This window comes from Kryptolebias marmoratus, linkage group LG23 (assembly GCF_001649575.2).
Source record: "Kryptolebias marmoratus isolate JLee-2015 linkage group LG23, ASM164957v2, whole genome shotgun sequence".
Taxonomy (NCBI): domain Eukaryota; kingdom Metazoa; phylum Chordata; class Actinopteri; order Cyprinodontiformes; family Rivulidae; genus Kryptolebias; species Kryptolebias marmoratus.
In genome coordinates, this window is record NC_051452.1 from 10,423,833 (window position 1) to 10,446,366 (window position 22,534).

Consider the following 22,534-nt stretch of genomic DNA (forward strand, 5'->3'; position numbering starts at 1 on the left):
TGCAACTATCACTTCTAATTAATCTGAAATGCTTTTTTAAAGACAAAAAGTAATATGTGTCGCATCAGATATTTCTTCCTTATGTTGCCTTGGCTGCCTGTTGATGTCAACCTGAAAATGCTGCCGTCAGGTTATTTTGAGATGTTTTCAGCTGATGGTAACGACGTCACATCCTCCTCTCCTCCATTCATGGACGTCAGCCCCCATAAAACAGAATGGACGCCAGGCGTTGGTCGATGACAAAGCGTGCAACAATCTGAGCTGGTTGAAGATTAGGGGATTCTACCTCCATTTAATAAGCTCTCAGGAACAAACAGCTCAGTATGACCGCCTCCTCCTCCTTCTCCTCCTCCTCTCGAATCACTTCCCCTTTAAGCTCTCTGAGAGGAAGAGGCTTGCTCCATCTCATTGAGTTTAAGGCTGCCGGCACTGAACAAGCTCCTATAGTCTGACCCCCGGAGCTTCTGGTTGTGGTTATGATATGCAGGAGAACGGGCTCCACACGGCGGTGCAATCCATCACAAGAGAAGGTAAACGTCTTGCTCGTGATGTGTGTACTTTTAAATCACACCTTTTTGTTTCAGCTCTGTGTGTGTGTGTCCTCTGGGTCGCTGCTGCACGTTTCGCCAATGGTTTGGGTTTTGTTGCAACAAATTTTAGCACAGGAAATGCAGCTTCAGAAAAGAATCAAGGGGAACCCTCATTGTTGCTGACAGAAATGATTCAATTCGTTTAAACCAATAAAGCTGAAAATCCTGTTTGGTTTTGTGTATTCACCTTTAGAAACACCAAACTGTACCCCTGTAAACCTCTCATTGAGTCTAAAACCTGGCTTGAAAACACTATATGATGTAAATGTGTTATGAGGCTGGTGCACTGTATTTAAAATCTGAACATTTATTATCAACACTGCTAATAAAACAGAGATAAATCATAAAGCAAACAGATGTAAAACTCATAAATGAGTACAGCTGGACAGAGTAATCAGGACATATATCACTTCCTAAATATAACGGACACAAACGGGAGCTGTAACTTCAGACTCCCAGATGATAAATTATTGAACGACATTCGCCTCGTGTCTTTGAACTCACGTCCGCTGCAGGATAACATAAAGACATCATCCTGTTTCAGCGGTGAGCGGATGACATAAGGACAATTATAGCCGTCCGGTTTTATAACTGCTCGCTTCGTTCAGCAGCTCTCTGAGGCAAAGACGTGACAAAACCGAAAAAAAAGAATGGGGTATATATAAATAATACATTCATAAATATGCTGTTTAAGTGGACCCTTGAGCTGTACAGAGATCATGTAGCTAAGAAGAATTTTAAGTGGTCCTATTTTAAGGGCATTTTCGACTTTAAAGACTAACCACTTTATGGGCAACTTTTTAAAATTTGCAAATAATACGAGGAATTAATCAGGTTTAAATCTAAATGTGCTTGAAACGCAACAAAACACCAACGTGTTTGGTGCATAGCTTTTAAAGCGAATCATTAATGAGTCGGTCTCTTTCCTCTGAGTGTGCCATGCTACGAGTTCAGCTGCACTTTCCTTCCCTGCCAGCTTTTCGTACGTCTTGTAAAATATCAAAAGATGTCCATGAAGCCACCTTTGTTCCTCGTGCTGCTGTTTTATCGGTTTCCCTGCTTCTAGGCTAGCCCATCCTTGACTGCAGTGGTTGCGAAAGCTGAGGACGTGTGCAGATTTCCCCTGCGATGGACGACGACTCCCACGCCATGCTCTCCAGGGAGAGCCTCATCTACGCCATCACGGTCCCGCTGTCCACCTCCATCATCCTGGCCAACCTGCTCATCATCTTGGGCATCTCTTGCAACCGGCAGCTCCACAACACGCCCAACTACCTCTTCCTCAGCCTGCTGGTGGCCGACATGTGCACGGGTGTGGCGCTGCCCTTCATCCCGCTGATGGGTCTGAACCGGGAGTTGAGCTTCAGCTCCTGCTTGTTGGTGCACGTGTTCCCCAATTTCCTCTTCTTGGCATTTTTGTTCAACCTGGTAATGGTCCACTATGAGCGCTACATCTGCATTGCCGACGCGCTGCGCTACAATACCTTGTGGATGCATCGCAGTTTCCCTTTGGCGCTGCTTATAGTCTGGGCACCCCCACTTTTGTACGCCTCCCTGCCCGCTATTGGGTGGAATAACTGGACCGGGCCGGATTGGAACAACTGCTGCGAAAGCCTGCCGAAGCCGTCAAACTGCTCGACGAACGGAACCACCTGCTGCTCCTACAGGCGCGTCTTCCCAAACGCTTTCATCTACCTGGAGGTGTACGGACTCGTTCTGCCTGCGATTCTGGTCATCGCTGGCATGACCGGGCGGGTTCTGTGCATCACCCGAGGCCAGCTGAGGGACATATGCCGGCTCCACCGCGCAATCGAGCGAGGGAGTCAGGCCTCGGAGCGCGAGCACAGGCTGAACCTGCGGTACACTCGCTGCGTGGTGGCGGTGTCGCTGACTTTTCTGGCCTGCTGGGTGCCCTACCTCATTTACATGCACGTCTGCATCGCATTTTTGATCAGCGACACCAAGTGGAGCTCCACCACTCACATCGTGCTGTCCTGCACCGGCATCGGAAGCATGGCCGTGGTGCCACTGGTGCTCGGCCTGGCCAACCGACAGTACACGGAGCCTGCCTACAAACTCCTCCAAAAGCTCAGAGACCGCTGGAGGACGTCACAGGAACTGGAAGAGGTGGCGTTCTGAGAGAATAACCACGAATCTGATATTTATTCGGTTTGTTCTGTGAAGAAATGGGACAGGTGTTTACAAATGTCCTTTGGCGACTTTGTTCTTGTTCCATCCATCGCATGAACGGGTTAAATAACACTCCGGTTCTTATCGTTGTTCTCACGGTACAAACCTGGAGGTACAACAAGCCTAATGAGACATTCTTTCTAAATTTCAGACAGTGGTGAATATCTGTAGCACGTTCTTCCCCAAGTCAGGAACCAGAAGAGGGTTCTTGCTGCCGTTTCACACTGCCGATGTTTGGTTGGAAATGGTAGTTTCTCTTTTGTAATTATTTCGTTTCGTCCCTAGTCAAAAACAGTTGCCAAAACTTAGCAAAAATGCTCGTTTCCAAAATTCTCAGCTTTTGTCCTTTCCTAATAAGGTACTTTAAAAATCTACAGGAAACCCGTTTATTAAAAAGTGACAACAAACGCATTTGACCAAAGCTCTCTTAATATATTGACTTTTGGTTTTTAAGAGCTGCTTATAATTTAAACAGAATAAAAGGAAGATTCTGTCCAACAGAAACAGTCTCAAAAGTTTTCATACTTTTATGTCTACACAGGATAATTGATGTGCACTGAGACTTTAAGCTTACAATTAAAAAAAATACACATTTCTCAATAGGCTTACACGTCCAGCCATCTTTGAAGCGGCGCTTTGTCAAATATTTATCAATAGCTGTTGAATTATGATCAACATTGGCTGTTTATTGTTAACATTAGCCTAGCCTGAAAAAGATGTCTGCTTCTTTCTCCGTTGATAAAGCGCTAACTATTGTCAACTATTAGACAGAACGTCACGACCAAGCTGGCTGAACTACTCCCTTTAAACGTGATTTATAGAGAGGGTTCATGAGACTTAAATGAAACAAGACTAAAGCTAGAATCTGACATGACAAACGGGGAATAAAACGTTGAATAAGATCCTGAACTGTTTTAATTTTTTTGCTCCGGGTGGCATCAACCGTCCTGAAAGAAAACGTCGCCCCGCCTGCAGAGAAACTTTTACCTTATTTGGTGTCATTTTAACTGTTGGGCTGGCTTTTAAATGTTGTTTTCCTATAAAGAAATCTTGTCTTTATTACAGTGAAACTATATAAGGAGCTATAAATATCAGGCAAACAGTAGCTATGCTTCTTCCCCTGACAGTTTGATCTGATTAGCAGGGCCTCCGTGGGTGTATCGTTACAGATTTAGTCAATAAATTTCTCGTGTATCAGGGCTGTACGGCCAGTGAACGCAGCACGAAGACACACACGATATCGTTGTTTTTGCGCTGCCTGCTCAGGACATCAGTTTAACCGGTCATAGATTTTCTCCATCTGTCACCCCCCCGGCTGCCAGGAATGTTTACTTCCAACTCCCTCGCCTGTGTTTATCTATATTCTGGTATGCAGGCCGAGAAGGGGAGCCTCTAATACATCTGGAAGACAAGAGATTAGCCTCAGCACTTAGGTCACACAAAGGGGGGTGGGGGCAATGTTTGATTTAAAAGCTGGAAACACAAAGCTGACAAAGTTATGAGCTTCCAGATTCTGCCATCGTGAGATAAGATGTAACCAGACTCAGTGCTTGTATTTGACGACGTGAAGTTCCTGAAAGTTTTATGTGCTGTAAAGACCCATTCACCGGAAATTAACTTTTTATTTGAGGCCCGATTAAACAGCGAGTGGGTCTCGCTGCATTACGGAACAAGTGGGTTCACTTGGGGCCTTCTGTGGAGCAGAGGCGGAGAAAAAAAACCCATCTTTAATCACATTATAAAGCAAACAAGGTCAGAGCTGTTGGGACACGTTGAAGGCACCGGGGCTCAGGGGACGCCTGGTGACGCCACGTTCCGGTGTTGGGAATATGGTGCCAGGAAGACAGAGGGGGGACCGCGGAATTGGAGGAGGAAGGAGGGAACAGGATGAGCTTGTGCGTAATCCCTTCTGAAGCGTGGTGGCTGTTTACGCTCAGAAGAAAGACAGAGATCAGGCTCGTCGTTCATGTTGCTTTATTTATTAACACAAAACCCGTAGTCTGATTACTTGTGATTCGTTTTGACGTATTTGAGGTAAAAAGGTGCAGAAACACAAGACACCAGACAGGATTTTAAGTTTCAGAACAAACACCATTTTGCAGCTTTTTGCACGCACACACACAGCACCAAAAATACACCATATTGAGAAGCTTCCCACGAATGTTATCTTTGCATATTCATCTCCTGATACTGAGTCTTCTTGAGAAAAAAAGAACAAAAAAAACCCCCTTCGTATTGTAGGTTTGTTCGTATCTGATGGATAGAGTTCCGAGGAAGCTGAAAAGAACACACTGAAACACCAAAAAGGTCCTTGCACATGCAAACAAAGACAAGGAAAACCTGGAAAACGCTCGATTTAAACAAAGCACAGTACAGATTCAAGATTCAACCTGCCTCAAAGCTGCAGCGCGACGTTCACTACCAGAGAAACACGAGAGACAGTTACTGTTACAAGATTATGGCTTTAAAACTCATTATATATATATATATATATATATATATATATATATATATATATGGGGTTTAAATACTTTAATTTAATTTAATTCGACTAAATAAATTCACATTTCGCAGGTTTAGTGTAATGATGCAGGCGGTCCCGGAGGGTCAGTCAGTGTACTGGGAGCTCTCGGACACCAGTCGTCCTGATTCCACCCAAAGTCGGATCAGCAGGCGCTTGTTGGGGACAGAGGACATTGGTAGGAATGTGAGGGTGTCCAAGTGAACGGTGGGGTCCGGGACGATGGTGGAGCTTTGGACGACGATGGGCTCCGGGACGACGGTGGGCTCCGGGACATCGATGGGCTCTGGAACTACAATGATGGGCTCTGCATCTTGGGGCTTCTTTGGTGAAATTTTCCTCTCCGCAACGTGTTTTCTCTCTGGCAGGTGAACGTCTGCGTGCAAGTAAGGACTTGGATTGGTTGGTTTGTTTTTTAGTAATCTGAGCGAAAGAGAGGTTTGGTTTTAGTGGAGCACAAAACATCAATGAAGCTTAAGAATTGATGATATTTGTGTAAAAACAAAAAAAAGAAATTGGTTTTTTTTCTTGGAAGTGGAGTCACTATTAAAGGCATTCTTTTCAAAAATTCCATTTCTTTAGAATTTTTTATAAATGTTTGTTTGTAATCCTTAAACCTCTGGTGTCTTGTGTCATTCCACAAAAAGTTGATGATGTGGGTTAAAAAAAAAACAAGGAGTTTCCAACCTCTGACTGAACTTTAATCTACTATTTAACTTTCAAACTTTAGTTCCCTCCCCCCCAAAATTAGCATTTTCTGTCAGTAAACTACAAATCTCTTTGTAAGTATGGATAAATACCTGTTTTTATATCTTTTTTTTGTTAGTTTTTTGACTAGTTTTTTCATCAAACATACCAATAATTAATGAGTTGGCAATTTTAAACCTTATCTACCAATTATGGTGTTTTTGGATTCTGTCATTGTATGAATTTACAAAAAGATATTCAACCGATCAATTTATTCTTCATGAAATTATTTGGATTTACAAATAAAAGCCTCATCTATACGACTCCGGATATATATATTTTTCTTTAAAAAACTGATTTTTGTTTTCAAAGTGGAGATCTAAAAAAATAATAATCCTTTGGTGGTTTATCTGTGTAAACAGGTGATATGGGGCTTTTTTGGCAACTTATTTTCCCACTTTGCACCCTAGGAACCGATTAGAAACCCAAACATCGGTGGATCTGTGTTAGTTTAGAAGTAAAGCGAGTCTGACACTTAAGATTTTCAGAGTTTCTCATTGCAGGAAAGGTAACAAAGGGGTTCTCACCTGCGTTGTACGCATACTCCCTCATTCTTCGGGAAAACAGAGAAGAAACAAAATGTCAGTGTCAGTACTTATACGCGTGTAACTCATGAATATCAATGTCACCTCCACCCTTGTGTACCTGTTCTCCTCGCCCTCCAGCAGCTTGTTGTAGGTGGCGATCTCGATGTCGAGGCTCAGTTTGAGGTTCAGCAGCTCTTGGTGCTCCTTAATCTTTTCGGCCAAGACCTGCTTGTTCTTGTTCAGGGCCTCCTCCATCAGCTTTATGTCGCCTCGGGCCTTCTCCATGTTTTCGTCACCCTCTTTCCTTAAGTCGTCGATTTCCTTCCTCAGGTTCGCCTCCTAACGGGGAAAGGGAGAAAGGAGGTCAGCAGCCTGTCGGACGGACGCAACGCATGGAGGCAAAGGAGCTCTCCGTGATTTTTTTATTTTAACGGGATCCGAACCTTTCTTTTCAGAGCTTCCAGGTCTCTGTTGAGCGTCTGGATGAAGCGCTTCAGGTCCGCGACATCCTTCTTCATCTCGCGCAGGTTCTCTTGCTGCTGTGCGGCGCTTGAGACCATGTCCTTCATCTGAAGGCGGGAGACGGGAATTCAGTTACTGCATTTTGCCTGCGCTAGGATTAAACCCCCCCCGCCGCCTTCCGCGTCACAATCCTCACCTTTTTCTGGTTCCAGCTCTCCGTCTCCTCCCTGGCTCGGGCAGCCAGCTTGGCATACTGGTCCTCGACGCTCTTGATGATGTCGTCCATGTCCAGGGAGCGCTTGTTGTTCTCGGGGAGGACCACTCTGTCGTTCTTGATCAGTGACTGGAGCTCCCTGATCTCCTGCGAGGGGTGGACATGAGGAAACAGTTGGAAAATTATATATCCTTTTTTTTATCCTCTTAAGAGCTAAATATGGATTTCATTACCTCTTCGAAGCATGGCCGGAGGAACTCCACGTCTCTGTTCAGTTTCTCCAGTTTCAGAGCATCATCTACAAATGCCAAGTGTCCTCTATCTACATCCTGTTGCAGCAGATATTAATTAGCATCTAGGTGCCAACATGACATCCAACATCAAGTTGCTGCTCAGAGTTTAGACAAACTTTTAAACTTTGTTTCTTGTAGCAGAATAAATTACCTCTTTGGCAAGAATAAAATCTTGCTCCGCTTCTTGTTTCTTGACAATCTCATCCTCATACCTACAAACAGTAATGGGTTAATTGGATGACTGTAGCATCAAGATGAGTCATTTTTTGGTCACCTGTGTGTTGAAATCAGAGGATAACAAACGACTGAGCTCCGCTGTAATCTGCCAACCTTTTCTTGTTGTCGTCCTTCTCCTTCTGGACCCGGTCCAGCTCGTCGTCCAGTTTGTCTTTTTCCAGAAGCAAGCTGTCGATCTTCCTCTCCAGCTCGTTCTTCTGCTGCCTCACAAGGTCCTCTATGTTTGCGGCGTAGTCGTCCTGCTTCTTGAGCAGCTCCAGTTTCTTGGCGAGCTTTTTCTTATCATCCTCCAGGGATTTCACCTGAAAGGCAGAAGAGGGTGCTGAGGGAGTGTTGCACTTTTCTCGCGTTAAAAACGGACGGTTTGAATTCGCTGCGCCCTCAAAGACTCCTTTCAGGTCTACTTTTAAAAACGTTGGGAACAAATAAACAAAATGACACTTAAAGGTACCACGGTCGCTCCCTTATGGCTCATTGGTGACCAATTATGTTTTCCATTTTCCACAAGATGGCGCCCTCAGTATACCAGCAACAAGGCGTGTAGAAATGGAAGGAAGTCACTTTTTGTGGCCTCAGGTCTCAGATTTACTCTGTCATTATAAAGCCGTGGTGACAGAGCTGAATCGGCCTCAAACAAACTGGTTTTACAGTCCACGTATCATTAAAAAAAAAAAAGGCCAGACTTTAACGCTGCTTCTGTTACATATTTTCACATCTTTAAGTGGAATAACATGTTTAAAACAGCTGTTTGTTTCATTTTCATAACATAAATATAACAATAAATAAAAATGTAGCAGATTTAGTTAAAGACTGAGGCTAAAAGATAAGTAAATAACTTGTTATTAACCAGTTTGGAATCATTAGTCTGGAGGAAAAACCACATCGACTTCACATGTGAAAAAACACATGGTCACGTGAAAATGTGTAAAAAAAAAATAGGATATAACCTGCTAAACACATGAAACCTATTTAAAACAAAGGGAACGGGTGGTTTAGTGATGTGCCAAACCCATGTGAAATTTATAGGATTACATGTGAAATTATATAAGATTACATGTGAAACCCATGACATTATAATTTGGTTAAACTATCATGGTAATAATATGTGAAACTCAAAGGTTCCCGTTTGAAATCTGTGGAATTACATGTGAAACCCAAAGAACTAAAATTTTTCCATGTGAACGCTGAGGTTACATGTGAAACTGAAATGTCAAAAACATTTTCAGATGTAGAAGCAGTTTTGCATATGGGAAACAAGTGGTTATTAAAAATGTCACGGGAATAACATGTATTAATTCCCATGTGAATACTACGAAATTATTATGAGATAACACGTGACACCCAAGGAACAAAAACACATTTACACGTGAAAATAGTTTTTGTTATTATTATCGTTTTGACATTAATATGTGAAATTACTAACAAGTAAAATTTATGGGATTACATGAGAAACCAACTACAAAATTTTTCGCATATGCCGTGTTTTTTGCACATGGGAAACAAGACAAAATGAAGGTAAAATTAGTAAAAGCCATATAAATTCCCATGTGAAATCCATGGGAGTACCACACCTTGCCACTGGTCCTTATGTGTTTTGCACGTTCCTAAAAACCCTATTATTAAAAACAACCCAACAAAATCTTAACCTTTGACTTTTAAATAAATGCAAATAAAGCAGGGGTTCAGAGATTGCTTCAATAATTTTACATAGTTTGAAATATATTTCTGAAAATCTGAAGCTAAAACTTAAAGTTTGGCAACAACAGAAACAATAATAAACAATGTCTTCACCTCTGTCTTTGGTTTTTATTACTATAATAAATATTTTCTGCTCATGTCAGTGATCATTAATGAGGTGATAAAAGAAAGGAGCTTACAAACCTTATCAATTATCTGGACGAACTTGTCATTCAGTCCGATCATCTGGTCCTTCTCCGAAGACTTGTTGTTGTTGTTCGGGTAGCTTTTGCGCTTCTCCCCATCGCCGGGGTTGTAGGTCTTGTTGCTGAAATCTGATGTGGGCATGATGGAGCTCTGAGGGCTGATCTGGAGTCAGTCTGAGCAGGCGGAGCGGAGATGGCGCCGACGGTGCCTCAGCATCACCTTTAAGAAGGCGCGCGGACCGCCGAACCTGCCCCCCGAACCCGCGCGCACGTCCAATCACACCAGGACGAGTGCTCGCTTACTGAGAAAATAACGTGAAATACTCGATTTTCAGCTCGGAACCGGTTTGGCCACGAGTCGGGATTGGACGCGGGACGCGGTGGCACCATTCGGGGCGGACTTTTTACGCGCGGAGACGATATAAATCCCACCTGCCTCCTCCGGCGTCCAGGTGACTCTTCACTGCTCAAATCCTTTTTGCGTCTCAGCAAGCGCGCTCTCGTGGTCCAACAAGAAGGCATGCCTTTGAACAGCAGCGCCACCGTGTACGGTGGAGCAGGGGGAAGGGGCGCCAAGGCGTCCGTGTCGAGCCCGGAGGGGCTGCGCGACATGCTGCGCGGCGCGCCGGAGCCTCGGAGCGCCTCGCCGGCGAGCCAAGCCGAGCCCCGGCCCTCCTCCCCGACCCCTTCCCTCCCCGAGAACAACCAGCAGTCCCTGCGCAACCTGAACGGCCGTCTGTCCACCTATCTGGACAAAGTGAAGCAGCTGGAGGAGGAGAACGCCGCCCTGGACACGGAGATAAAGGACATTTTGGCTAACAGGAAAGATCCCAAAGGGCGCAACTGGGATGAAGTCCTGAAATCCCTGGATGCTCTTGAGAAGGAGGTCAGTCTTCATGTTTTATAAATATACCTGCATCATTACCTCTGGTGTTCATGAAATCTTTTCAATCACCACAGATCAAAGACCTCACCCTGAACAATGCAAAGAAGCTGCTGAAGACAGACAACGCCAAACTGGCCAACGAAGAGTTCAAGGACAAGTGAGTGTCTGCGGTCTGAAAGCTGTCCAGTCACCCTGGACACGTCGCAGGTCCATCCCGGGGACAGACAAACGCTCGCACTCACGCTCAGGGGCAACTTAGAGTTATTGTAGAACGTTTGTGGTGCAAATCAAAACCGCCGGTGATTTGTTTGCAGGCTGGCCCAGGAGACGAAAGTCAAGAAGGAGGTGAAGAAAGACCTGGACAAGCTGAAGAACATAATTGAGGACATCAAGCAGGAAAACGACAGCATTAAGAAGGAGACCCAGATGGTGGAGGCCGAGATCAATGACCTGAAGAAGGACCACAAGAATGTGAGGCTGGAAATCAGTACTCTATATGTGCACACCTCTCATTTGAACCTGTAGACCTGATTTTAATTTTTTTTTCCCCGTTCTTTTTTGCAGACGGTGGACGATCTGCTGCAGAAGATCAAGGACTCTGAGGTGAGGGTGGAGATCGACTCCTCCAGCTCCAACCTGGCGGGCATCATCAACAAAATCCGCGCACACTACCAGAAAGTGTCCGACAAGCACCTGAAAGAGACCGAGGACTGGTACAAGAGCAAGGTAGGTGATCCCGCCGTTCGTGCCGCTGGCCTCGCCCCGCTCGCCTGCTTGCCCTCACCGTGTCTGTCTGCTTCCAGTTTGAGAACATCGAGGAGGAGGAGGCCCAAAACAACGAGAGCTTGGAGTCGGAAAAGTCAGAACTCAAGAAGTGGCTGAAAGAAAAGAAAACTCTGGAGATTCAGATTAAGAGTCAGCACAACACCGTAAGTACAAGCGTCAACAAAGGTACCACCCACGCGTGTTTTATTTTCTGTGGGTTTTTTTTCTTAACTTTGTCACACCTGTTAGTAGAAGTCAGGAATGATAACGCTCCTGCCTGGCCTGCCATTAACCTGTAAAGGTGCTGGTTAAAACCGGAGAGTCTCCTTTAAAGGTCATATCCTGTTTGGCTTTCAGATCGAAAAACTGGAAGAAACTAAGAAGAGGACCGCAGTGGAGTGCAACCAGCGGCTGATCCCCGTGAACAGGACGATCACGAAGCTGGAGGCAAACCTGAGGGAGGTGCGGGACCAGGTGGAGCGCCAGGTGGACACCAACAAGGAGCTGCTGACCGTCAAGATGAAGCTGGAGAAAGAAATCGAGAAATACAGGGAGCTGATCGGGCCGGAGAATGAGAGGTGAGGACCGCTCCGAGGCGCTTCGGAGAAACTTAAAATTACAGTTTGACGTGACGATGAAACCTCACCCCTCCTAAAACAAACCAAAAAGAAAACACATCCTGAAAAACAGGTAAACCAATTATTTATGCTCTTCTTCCCTGACAGCTCACAGTTTGAGTTAAAGGACGCGCTGCAGAGCGGTAAGTTGCGGATCGCGCTTGGCAAAAAAAAAAAAAAAAAGTAAACCAAACAAACAAAAAAAAACCTGCTTGGAAACTTATAACCCCGAACACCAAAGCAGACTTGGGCCGACAACTGAATGAAAATGCTTTCGGTTTGATCTGACAATCTGATTGGCTCTTTTCCAACAGGAAACAAACAAATTAACAAACAAACAGAAGACAGACAAAAAAAAAAAATTGTGACCCTTGCACAACGAGGCTCATTCTGACAGGATCTGGGAGGTGTAAACATGATAACATGGAGAGATTACTGATCCAGGCACGGGGCCCCAAAGATTCAACCAAAGGGACCCTTTGTTTTATGTCATAATCTGTCCATGGTGGTTGATATAGTTTACACCTTACATTTAAGCTGAACTCGAAAGCTGCCCCTCATGTCACCTTTGGTTTAAGAAAGAGATTTTTTGGAAGAGCACTTCTTTGACGTAAATAAGTGAGCTTCCAACGTGAAACTGCTCCTTAACAGCTAATATTGTCACTAAACCGCACTAAATCACAGCCACCTTGTAACTGCATGAGAGCACGGCGTGATTAACCCACACGGAAATCAAAACTGTAACAGTTTTTAAAAAAAACAACCCAAACCTAACTCTGAAAGATAAACTAATCCCTAACCGAGAGAATCACGGATCACAGATCGTGTCGAAGGACCCCAAGGGGGGGAACTGTCACCGTCGTCGATCTGCCGGAAACTTACGAAATCTCCTCCGTGTGTTTCTGTTTTCAGTGGCCCAAAAGCCTGAGCTGCAGCATGGTGGCGAGGGCGAGGAGGAGGAGGAGAAATGGGACGGGGAAGAGGCCGAGCAGGTGAAGCAGGAACGCATCCCCGATGTGGAACAGGTGGTGGTGTGCTCCGGAGACCTGGGAAGTGAGGCGGCCCACGAAGGCAGCAGCCTCAAGAAGAAAAAGAAGAACAAGAAGAAGAAGGGGTCCTCGTCCTCCTCATCTTCATCCTCCTCCTCCTCCTCCTCCTCCTCATCATCATCATCTTCCTCCTCTGATTCTGGAAAATAAGGAAAGTCCTGAAAAAGCGAGTTTTCCGAAGCTTTAAATGTAGAAGCTGGTTTGTTCTGCTCTGATCACTGGTGTCAAATTTGCAAAGTCTCTCATGTTGTTGGAGTCTGTTTTTCTCTGGTGTGATTCAAATAAAGATACTTGGGTTTAAAAAGGGAAACGGACTCTCTGTTTTTATTTTATAATAAACCACAATAATAAGTGCACCGCTGGCCAGCCACGCCTTCGCTTTGCGTTGGATTCCTGAAACGCTCGTGGAGCCGCGGTGCTCTTTTATCAGAAGATTCTAATGGTACTCTTGTACCTGAAACCTCTAACTCTGAGTTAGAGGCTTTAGAGTCTTAAAGATCAGGATATCATTTAAAAAAAATGACCAAGTTGCTGATGATTGAAGACACAACACAGAAACACCTCGTGGCAGTACTGTGATCCATTAGTACTCAGAAGTTTAAGGTCCGAATTGGAAAGATCCACTGGAACGCCTCCCAAAGTTGGGAGAAAATTTGCACTAAGAAAGTCAGAGTGTCCCCTCACCAGCCCTGATCAGAAAATCCAACGTGACTCTTTCGTGTATAAAAAGTGGTGATATTAAAAGTTTTATTTTCATTACCTTTATTAGGAAACGCAGTTTGAATGCAGAGAAGAAGATATTAGTTAGAATGGTTGTTGAGAACAAAAAAACAGCTGCCCAATCCTTCAGGTTCTCCAACCGTCAGTCGGAACACGATTAGGTCGAATGTTTTGACTTCGGAAGATAATGGAGCACAAAAACAACTGTTGCGCACGGTGGCGGAGGGGAGTGGTGATGATTTGGGCTCGTTCTGCAGCCACAGGACCACGAACTCCTCTGGAGACTGAAAGGTTCTGGAGTCGGGTGCGATGGAACGGGACAATGATCATGAAACTGGAACGGCTGGAAAGCAGTCAAAGAATCGGGACGCCGCAACAGCTAATTGGAAACGCGGGGAGCCGAGAGGGGTGCTCGAGTGAGCCGTGCAGGGGCGAACGCTCGCAAGAAGAGTGGGTTAAGATTGCTCCACAACTGATAAAATCATAGAAGAGGAGGATTCTCCGGGCGAGGTGTTGTGTGATTGCGTCTGATAGGTGTTCAGACGTGACGAAGAGTGGTGAGGGCAGGAGTATTCCTCACGTTTGCTGGTGGGAGGAGTTGTCACCTTAAACCGCGACCAGCCAATTACATCAACGTGCAATCGAGACAATAAATAAATAAATACCCAGACTTTATCGTCACATTAGCTTCAGTCACTGGGTCAGCGGGCGAACGCCGCGGTCGCTGCTGCATCCGAGCGGCACGTGTGCAGGCGGGAACGCCGCCCCAAACGGAAGTCAAGCTCCCCCTACTCGACGCAACACTTCATCAGCCGGCTGGTAACAGAGGTCTCTGGTTTCAACTTTCAAATACATAAAAAAAAAAAAAAAAAAAAAAAAAAAAAAAAAAAAAAAAAAAAAAAAAAAAAAAAAAAAAAAAAAAAAAAAAAAAAAAAAAAAAAAAAAAAAAAAAGAGACTACTTTAAATCCATTCCAGACCAAACGTCCGCGCACGTGCAACAGTTTGACGGAGAACCTCAACGACCCTCAGGAGGGAGGGGAGGGAGAGTGATTACTGCGGGAGTTTGGCGCTTGATCTGAGAAAGCCTCTCAAGGGGAGAAGTCGTCAAAAATAAAGAAATTCTGTTTTTACTCAGATGAGCTTTTTAACGCAGGTCTGATAAGATTCTCAGACGGGCCATGAGGGAAAAAACAGCAACTTTATTGGCTCGTTTGAAGTGTTTGAAAATAAAAACATTTGTGTCTTCGGACAAACCTTGCGTCCTCTGCGAACACAAACCGATAACGACACATTCCTCGCGATTCGCTTCAATCAGCTCCGTGCCGCCAATTAAATCTGTGGCAAGTTTCTGGTATTACGGGTTTTCTTTGCTCAGAATCCAAGCGAGCAGCTGAGCCCTTTCCACAGAAGGAACTATCGCTCGTCTCGGTTTCACTTGACACACAAAAAAAACAAACAAACAAAAAAGACTGAGCAATCCAGGCAGAGGTTTCTCGCAGCTATGAGGGCGAAAGACAATTTGGCTGTCTTGGAATCTGAAAACTGAATTATTTTGTCCTTAAAAAAAGTAAAAATACAGTACCAGATGGTGCAAAAGCCAAGTTTTCCTTTTAGCTTCAAGAACTACTGAGTACAAACAAACAAAAAAACATTTTCTTTTTTTTAAAGTGTTTTATTTTTTATTTTTCAAATGATGATGGTACAGACGACATGAAAGCACAGAGAGGAAGGGAACTGAAATCATCCAGGAGGTGGACAATGCAAGGCAAGGGCCGAGGGGCAAGCAAGAGTACCAAATGGAGTAAAATATCGTATCAAAAATTTCATTCTTTTTGTTCATATATATATATTTATATAGGACTAATAATTCTCTTTAACGATGCGAAGCAAGGAATGCCCTTTTTTCCCGTTTTATCTTTAGCCTTGGCTTTCCCAATGACTTTATTACTCATCCAGAACAGAAGATTAAAACTTGAACACAAAAAAAAAAAAAAAAGAAGTGGGGGGAGGACACAAATTTTTATTTTGGGGAGGTGTCCTGAAGTCCCGTCCGATGTGGCGTTGAATCGAATCGTGGTGTTTTCACCGAGGAGGGCGGTTTGGATTTCTGGAGCCGGGGTCGACCTCAGCGGGAGAACGTCTTCCCACTGAAAACAAAATAAAAAGACATCTTGAACGTAGTCGCTTACAGACATTTAAACTGCTCGTTTTCTACACCTGTCACTCAAAAAAAACCAAAAAACGAGATGTTTGCATCCTGCAGCAGGAAGGAACGGGACAAATTCCTTCCGCCGGCGAACACAATCGAACTGATAGTGATAGAAAATAAAACCGCAGCCAACTTTAATTAATTGAGTGACTCCCAGTTTCATTTGCGTTTCGCACGCCTGAGATCCTGGTATCGCACGTTGCCGAAGAATCCGTGAGAAAAAGTTCGAAAAGGCGGCGGAAAGAGCGGCTCGTTCTGGTTACGCATTACCCAGCAGGACAAAGACTCGCTGTCGTCCAAGAGTGGCTTTTTTTTTTGTTTGTTTCCACAGCTGTGAGGGTTGAAAAGGACTATCTGTAGGTTTTAGCAAAGCGAGGAGCTGTAAAAAAAAAAAACAGTTCTGACTCATTTTTACTGAGCCGACAACTATGGCTGCACACCTGGAAAGTAAACAAAGAGACGGAAAATACTTTTGGTCTTAAAAAAAAGAAAAGAAAAGAGGTAGATCTTAAGTTTGAATCTGGTTATCTTTGAAATTGGAAGAATGTTTGTGACTCACGTGTTAAAAAGGAAAAATCATGCCAGCTTAAAGAAAAAGTTCTAAAGTCTGATTCGCTTTTGGTCAGTGATGTTGCTTCGTTTGTAGTTTTATCTCCTCACTTTATCCGTCCTCCTCGCCTGAACGGATTCGAACCGTCGACTCGCGCCGGCCGGAGACGAACAGAAGGGCGTCGGTGAGAAAGTCGGCCAGAAGAAGAGGAGGCTACTTACGAAATGGTCTTCATCTCTTTCTTCTCGGCGTCGGGCCGAGCGCGGTTCAGCACCTTCAGGAAGTCCGACGTCTTGGCTCTCATGCGCGTGTGAATGTAGGCCTGCGGAGGGAGAGGGAGAGGGAGAAGGAGATGCCGCGCCACATTCCAGCGAGCGATAACCTCGGATCAAAAGCCCCGCGGGGTTTTAAGATAACAGGATGCTTTTTTTATTATCTTAATGTTTCAGACAAACAAACAAAGTCTCAGAGAAATAGCTCAGCTGTGTTTCGGGACACGCTGCTAAAGAGATGCTACATGATGGATCGGAGCTTTTAAGAGCTTCCGCCCACAGCAGCTCATAAATCTGCTCATGTTGACTCGGAGGTAAAAGCAAAATGACAATGACTTCTTTTGTTGGCCCATTACATACCGCCGAATGGAAGTAAAGGAATAAAAACGCCCTTGTTGAGGTCAAAAGCGGGTCAAACACCTGTCTGATCGCTGAGGGCGACACAAGTCCTCCTCGGGAGATCGACTAACGCGTTCCCCTTCTTAAGTGTTCAATTTTGCCTAAAAATAAAGGCAAACTTCCAGTTTGGAGTCAAGACACTAAAAAACGGGAACATTTGACTACGCTTCTAAAAGCCGTAAATGCAAAATCTGATTATTTAAAGTTCTTGCAAATTGTTGTGGTTTAATTCGACAGTGTGTGTGTGTGTGCGTGTTTCAGGTTTTCGACCCGGTTGCAGCGCTGACTCACCTTGGAGCACTTTATGTGGTAGTGCAGGTAGTCCCTGAAGGTGTGGATGAGGTTGATGGTATTGTCTCTGGCGTTGGCGTTGGTGTGACGAGGGAACAGGACTGAAAACGGACAAGTCGAGCAAGTTAAATGGGTTGTGCGGTTACGCTGACGGTAAAGGATGGTGGCTCGTGTGCCGCTGACCGAAGGTGATGTAGCCGATGTTGTCCCCGACGGCGGCGTCTGTGTCCTTCAGCTCCAAAGGCGGCTCCCTGTGGCTGAACAGCACCTGGGGGGCTGTGTGGCTGGCTCGCCGGCCCTCTTTGAACTCCTGAACACAAGAAAGTCGCCGTTTTAAAGCTTCAGAAAATCCTTTAATGTTGGTTTGAAGGCTCTCGTTTACAAAAATAATATTAGTTAATATGTGCAGCAAATAAATACGTTTTAAAATAAACCCAATAGGATAACATTTTTCCAAATGATTGCTCTGTAGCTTGTTAGCTGCCATGGATTAAATTAGCAAGGTTGCTATCCAAATAAAAATTAAACACAGCTAATAAAAAGCAAAAACACTTTTTTTCGTATCCTGATTGCTACCTATAGTTTAGCTAACTCTAAATTTCATGCTAAATACTAATTAAAGGGCAATCTTTTTATTATTCTTGACACGAAAGTGTAAAAAAAAGTCACAGTTTCTTCAAATGAAAAGAGGAATTTGATTAAAAATTGTAGTTCTGACACAGGATGGTGGCGTAGCTGACAGGAACAAACCCGTATCCAGTGAACCATCTCGCTGGCACTCGATTATCTTATTAACAGACTCTTATCAGGCTGACGGATTTAGCCTGAATTGGCTCGAGATGTGGTATGCATGCACACGTTTCACAAGGAAAATAAAAAAAAAAAAAGGAGTGGAAGTTTGATTCAGTTCAACTCGGCGCATCGGGTCTTAAATCCTTAAAACTTTGACTTCTGCTGCGTTCCAGTTCGGTGAGCCCCGACCGGCGTGCGAACGAGTTTGTGCTGCGGCTCGAACGGCCCGACGCAGCCCTGACTGAAGCTACCGGCAGCTCACCTGCATGAAGACTTTGCCGATGATGACGTCGTCGTCGTCTTTGAACACTGTGCTGAAAACCACCGTCACTCTGTCTTTCTTGGCCTCCACGTACCTGAGACGGATAAAAAGAGGGCTGAAACTTAAAATACGGAGAACATTGGCTACAAGAAACAGGAACCTGACTGAAATGGCTCTCTTCCCCTCTGGCTGCTAAAACCTCGGAATGGTTTCGAACGTACATGGACTCGTCGTCTCTGTAGTGGACCACGGCCCTCTGCTCGCCCTCTTTGCCCTCCTCCTGGAACTTGAAGTACTTTTCGAAAACCGAGGCGAAGCAGTTCCTCTTGAGCATCCCCGCCTGGTGGACAACCTCAGCTTTGTTGGCTGGCAGAGCCTCCAGGTCGTAGAGCAGAGACACGTTGTAGCCTGGAAGGAAGACGAGAGGAAAAAATAAACATTCCAAAACGGATTAAAGTGACAACTTTACTAATTAAATAAGCATCAAGTATGACATCCTAGCAGATTAATCCTATAAAAACTGACTATAAAACTGTTAAAGTGATGGAAAAATCTTCAAACCTTTACACTGCACCATAACATCAAGAGAACCACATATTTATTAAGTGATGGCGCTTATATGATGCTTTAATTGTAGGTGTGCCAACAATAAACAAGAATTTTGTTCAAGTTCACAGACGAGCACAGGACTGCCTGTGGTTCGTGTTTGGTCTTTAGGTGTGTTTTATTAAATCTGAATAAATTGGTCAAATTTTAAGGGCTTCAGAAGAAAAATCAATACTATAAAAAACAGCCCCTCAACTGTAAAATGACCAAAGTCTGAAGACAGACTTAAAAAACTAAAGATTAAAAATAATAAAAATAAATAAAAAGGAGCTCAGATCGTTTGATAGAACTGTAGGTGGCAGGCTGATCCAAGCTCTGTGATCTAAAAGGGAACTGAAATCGGTGACGTCAGGGACAAAAAGAGATGTTGCACTTTTCTAAAAGGAGATCCAGTATCTGTGTGTGAGAGAACTCACCGGCCTCTGGTGGAACCAGGAAATTGCCGTAGACCTTCTTGAGCAGCTGTAAATGGAAAAAGAAGACACTTCTTCGTACTGTACTTCTCGAAATGTGGTTTCAACAGTAAAAAAACAAAAAACAGAACATGCAGGCCAAGATGTTAAATGTAGTGTGACGTGTAAAAAAAGTCTAAATCGGTAGCAGACTGAATATTTTCTGCGCCGTTTTTGAGAACCCTGAAAAGCCAGAATCTGGGTTTCACTTGACAGATTTGCACAGCTGGTGTGACATCACAAAACGAAGGAAGAGGTGTAACAAAAAGCCCATCAGTGATAAGAAGAAGAGCAGAGGGGCAGGTAAACCGAGCAATAAAAGGGTGGGACAGGACACTTCCTCTCTAATGATGTTATGGAGTTCATGTGAATGGGAATGGCAATAATGCACCATAAAAACAAAGAAACTTATCCTTGTCTTCCTCTCAGCCCTAATAAAGAACTGCGGATGTTTCAAATCAAAAACAGATGGGAGATGTGTGAGAAACCCCTCCTCCCTCTGTGAGCTGCTTTCCCCGACACGCAGAGAGACTAAATGCGCCGCCGTCGGGCCCGCCACTCATCCTGATGCTTCTGAGCTCAGAAAGAGGGTCGAGGGGGAGGAGGAGGGGAGTCGCTGAACGGCCGCCAAGACACAAGAGCACAACGTCTGTCCGCTGCTCGCTCACTCGCAGTCGGCACTTCCTCGCCTGGGGTGACTCACCCGAGCTCACTTCCTGTTTCAGCCTGCAGCCGCAGCAGCTGCTTTCTTCCTTACATGGCAACAGAGCGCTCAGGCTGTAGGTGTGCGTCTGTGTTTCCTAAATGGCCTGAGATTACTTCAGCATTTGTGTCAGCGCTCTGCCCTGGTAGTTGTAGCACTTAAAGAGCTAAAGAGCTTTTTTAATTTTAAACTTTGGCCTGCCCCGACCTGTGTTAAATAACCCCACACGGCTTGTCGCGTTTGTTCTACCTCATCAGCACCGTGCTCCTGCAGCTCCTTGTAGAACTTCAGGGAGATGCTGATCATCACTTTGGTCTTGTCCCCATTGGGGTTGGAGATGTGGTACAAGACGCCATCGAAATCTGCAAGTGGGAGAGGAGCAGGAACGGCACAGAACGTGAAAACTTCACTATGATTAGTCAAAAAAACTTAAATTAACGTAACTTCTAACATCCGTTTCTGCTCGTACATGGCTGCTAGGTTACACTAAAGCATTGCTTGTCACATTTACAGTCTTTTATTAAACACAGAACGAAGAAACTACCTCCAGCCCCAAAATAAAACCTTGAAACCGAGCCTGCAGACTGCTCTTTAAACAGACAGATTCAAAGTTTCATTTCGATGACGTTATGACCTAGAACAGCGGGCCGCTAAGCGACGCGGCTGAGCGACAGAAAGAAGAACGTCGCTTCACGTCGAAGCCCAAAGGTGCTCACCTGCAAACGTGACTTCGACGGCCTCTGGTTTGGTTCTGCGTGGGAAAAAAAAACAACTTCAGTTTTTCTGAATTTGTTAAAAGCTGCCATTTTATACATAAATGACACAATGTACTTCAGCTAAAAACCCAAAACAACACTTTATAAAGAAAGTGTCAGCTTTTTAATCAAGAATAAGAACCTCGGAGAGGATTAATGTCGCATAAATGCTCGCCTTCCCTAAGTCGACAAATGCTATTTTACCTCAAATCTAAGAAAAAAAGACTATCTTTTTGCTGCCAAAGCCAAAACGTTCCCACACAGTCGCCACGATGTTTGGCTTTGCAAATTTACAACAAAGAAAATTAAGGAAACAATCACATAAAAAAAAGGGCTGCCATTACACCTTGTCAGAAAAACGACTTGAAGTTAGTAAAATGACCTCAAAGCCATGATGGAAGTCTAAAACTTGTGTTGATTTCATCCAAATATAATTATAAACATTTAAAATTGATAATTATTTACAATCAGTGAATGTGACAGGCCTGATTAGGATCCACAGGAAGGGCTTTTATAATTTTTTTCCCAGGACTAAACCATTAGTTTAAAGCCATAATTGTCCTTAAGGTGCAATAATTTGATCATCCTGCCCCTTCCACAGTAAGTGGCATGCTTTCATGCACTCTGCAACCCTTCAGCTCAAGTATGCTTATGGTAATGCTTGCAGCAGAGGGGCTCCTTTAAGGTGGATGCTGCAGGGACGTGTCTGAGCAGCTGATGCGGCAGCAGGAGGATCTGCACCTGGGAGCAAACTTGACTGGGCTTGACTGCAGGAATGCGGAAGTTGGGAAGAGGAGCAGCTTTAAGGCTGCGCAGAGCCGTGGAAAATAAATAAATAAAACACTCTAAAAGTTCTTTTCTGATGCGTGGAACTGCGGATCCACTGCTGCAAAATTAAATTAAATTTTTTAAAAAAGGTGGAACTAATTCAGATGAGCCACAAATGGATATTAGTGGGTCATTACGTGCTCCTAAAACGATTTGCTTAAATTTACCCCCAAAACGTTTCAATTATCTGACTTCAACTAGAAGCAGGAGAACCGCCGGGGAGGGGTTACCCTGAACGGGGTTACGGTTTTTGACACACCCCAGCTTCAGGCACTGCAGCCCCGGCGAGCCGAGCAGCTAACCCAGCCGGGAATAGCTAGCTAACTTTAGGCCTACGAGGAGCAGGAGCCGGGCAGAGTCGTGCGCTTTGTTCCGTTTTTATTTTATCTTATTTTAAAATCGGCCACGGCTTTAAAAGCAGCCGTCGCCTTGCGGGGGACGGGATGCTAAAGCTAGCTGGGGTTAGCAGGTCTCTCTCTCTCACCCGTTGGATGCGCCGTCGAACTTCAGCGTCAGCGTCTCCTCTATGATGCGGTTATTGATTTCTAACAGGATCATCGTGGAGGAAGAGGGGGGCAAAGAGCGGTGCCGCTTAACCTCTTTGCGTCAAAATGCTGTCAAATTCTCTTTTTTTCTGATTTTCCTCCCCTGACAGACCCCAGACCGCTTCCGTCGAAGCTCCTTCCGCCTGTAGCTTCCGCGTACTTCACTCC

The 22,534-nt window shown here is 44.6% G+C and overlaps 4 protein-coding genes across 4 annotated transcripts; 2 read left to right on the plus strand and 2 right to left on the minus strand.

The window, feature by feature from the left end:
- Nucleotides 1-408: 408 nt before the first annotated feature.
- On the plus strand, nucleotides 409-4,995 carry LOC108246782 (G-protein coupled bile acid receptor 1). The gene is made up of 2 exons (XM_017434493.2): nucleotides 409-530; nucleotides 1,657-4,995. Exon 2 carries the CDS (start codon nucleotides 1,719-1,721, stop codon nucleotides 2,727-2,729), a length of 1,011 nt encoding a protein of 336 aa, XP_017289982.1. The 5' UTR covers nucleotides 409-530; nucleotides 1,657-1,718; the 3' UTR covers nucleotides 2,730-4,995.
- Nucleotides 4,996-5,277: 282 nt separating this feature from the next.
- On the minus strand, nucleotides 5,278-9,880 carry LOC108246773 (intermediate filament protein ON3). Its single transcript, XM_017434486.3, has 9 exons — nucleotides 9,663-9,880; nucleotides 7,875-8,083; nucleotides 7,696-7,756; nucleotides 7,485-7,580; nucleotides 7,234-7,398; nucleotides 7,019-7,144; nucleotides 6,694-6,914; nucleotides 6,576-6,601; nucleotides 5,278-5,724 (listed from the first exon to the last, which is right to left on the minus strand). Exons 1-9 carry the CDS (start codon nucleotides 9,804-9,806, stop codon nucleotides 5,717-5,719), a joined length of 1,056 nt encoding a protein of 351 aa, XP_017289975.1. The 5' UTR covers nucleotides 9,807-9,880; the 3' UTR covers nucleotides 5,278-5,716.
- A 59-nt stretch (nucleotides 9,881-9,939) lies between these two features.
- LOC108246772 (keratin, type I cytoskeletal 18) lies at nucleotides 9,940-13,287 on the plus strand. The gene is made up of 8 exons (XM_017434485.3): nucleotides 9,940-10,550; nucleotides 10,625-10,707; nucleotides 10,865-11,021; nucleotides 11,115-11,276; nucleotides 11,354-11,479; nucleotides 11,673-11,893; nucleotides 12,041-12,075; nucleotides 12,845-13,287. The coding sequence occupies exons 1-8, from the start codon at nucleotides 10,185-10,187 to the stop codon at nucleotides 13,129-13,131; spliced, it is 1,437 nt and encodes a 478-aa protein (XP_017289974.1). The 5' UTR covers nucleotides 9,940-10,184; the 3' UTR covers nucleotides 13,132-13,287.
- A 2,079-nt stretch (nucleotides 13,288-15,366) lies between these two features.
- On the minus strand, nucleotides 15,367-22,534 carry arpc2 (actin related protein 2/3 complex, subunit 2). The gene is made up of 10 exons (XM_017434470.3): nucleotides 22,306-22,534; nucleotides 20,955-20,989; nucleotides 20,488-20,600; nucleotides 19,500-19,545; nucleotides 18,699-18,885; nucleotides 18,478-18,571; nucleotides 17,607-17,733; nucleotides 17,424-17,524; nucleotides 16,683-16,783; nucleotides 15,367-15,849 (listed from the first exon to the last, which is right to left on the minus strand). The coding sequence occupies exons 1-10, from the start codon at nucleotides 22,377-22,379 to the stop codon at nucleotides 15,828-15,830; spliced, it is 900 nt and encodes a 299-aa protein (XP_017289959.1). The 5' UTR covers nucleotides 22,380-22,534; the 3' UTR covers nucleotides 15,367-15,827.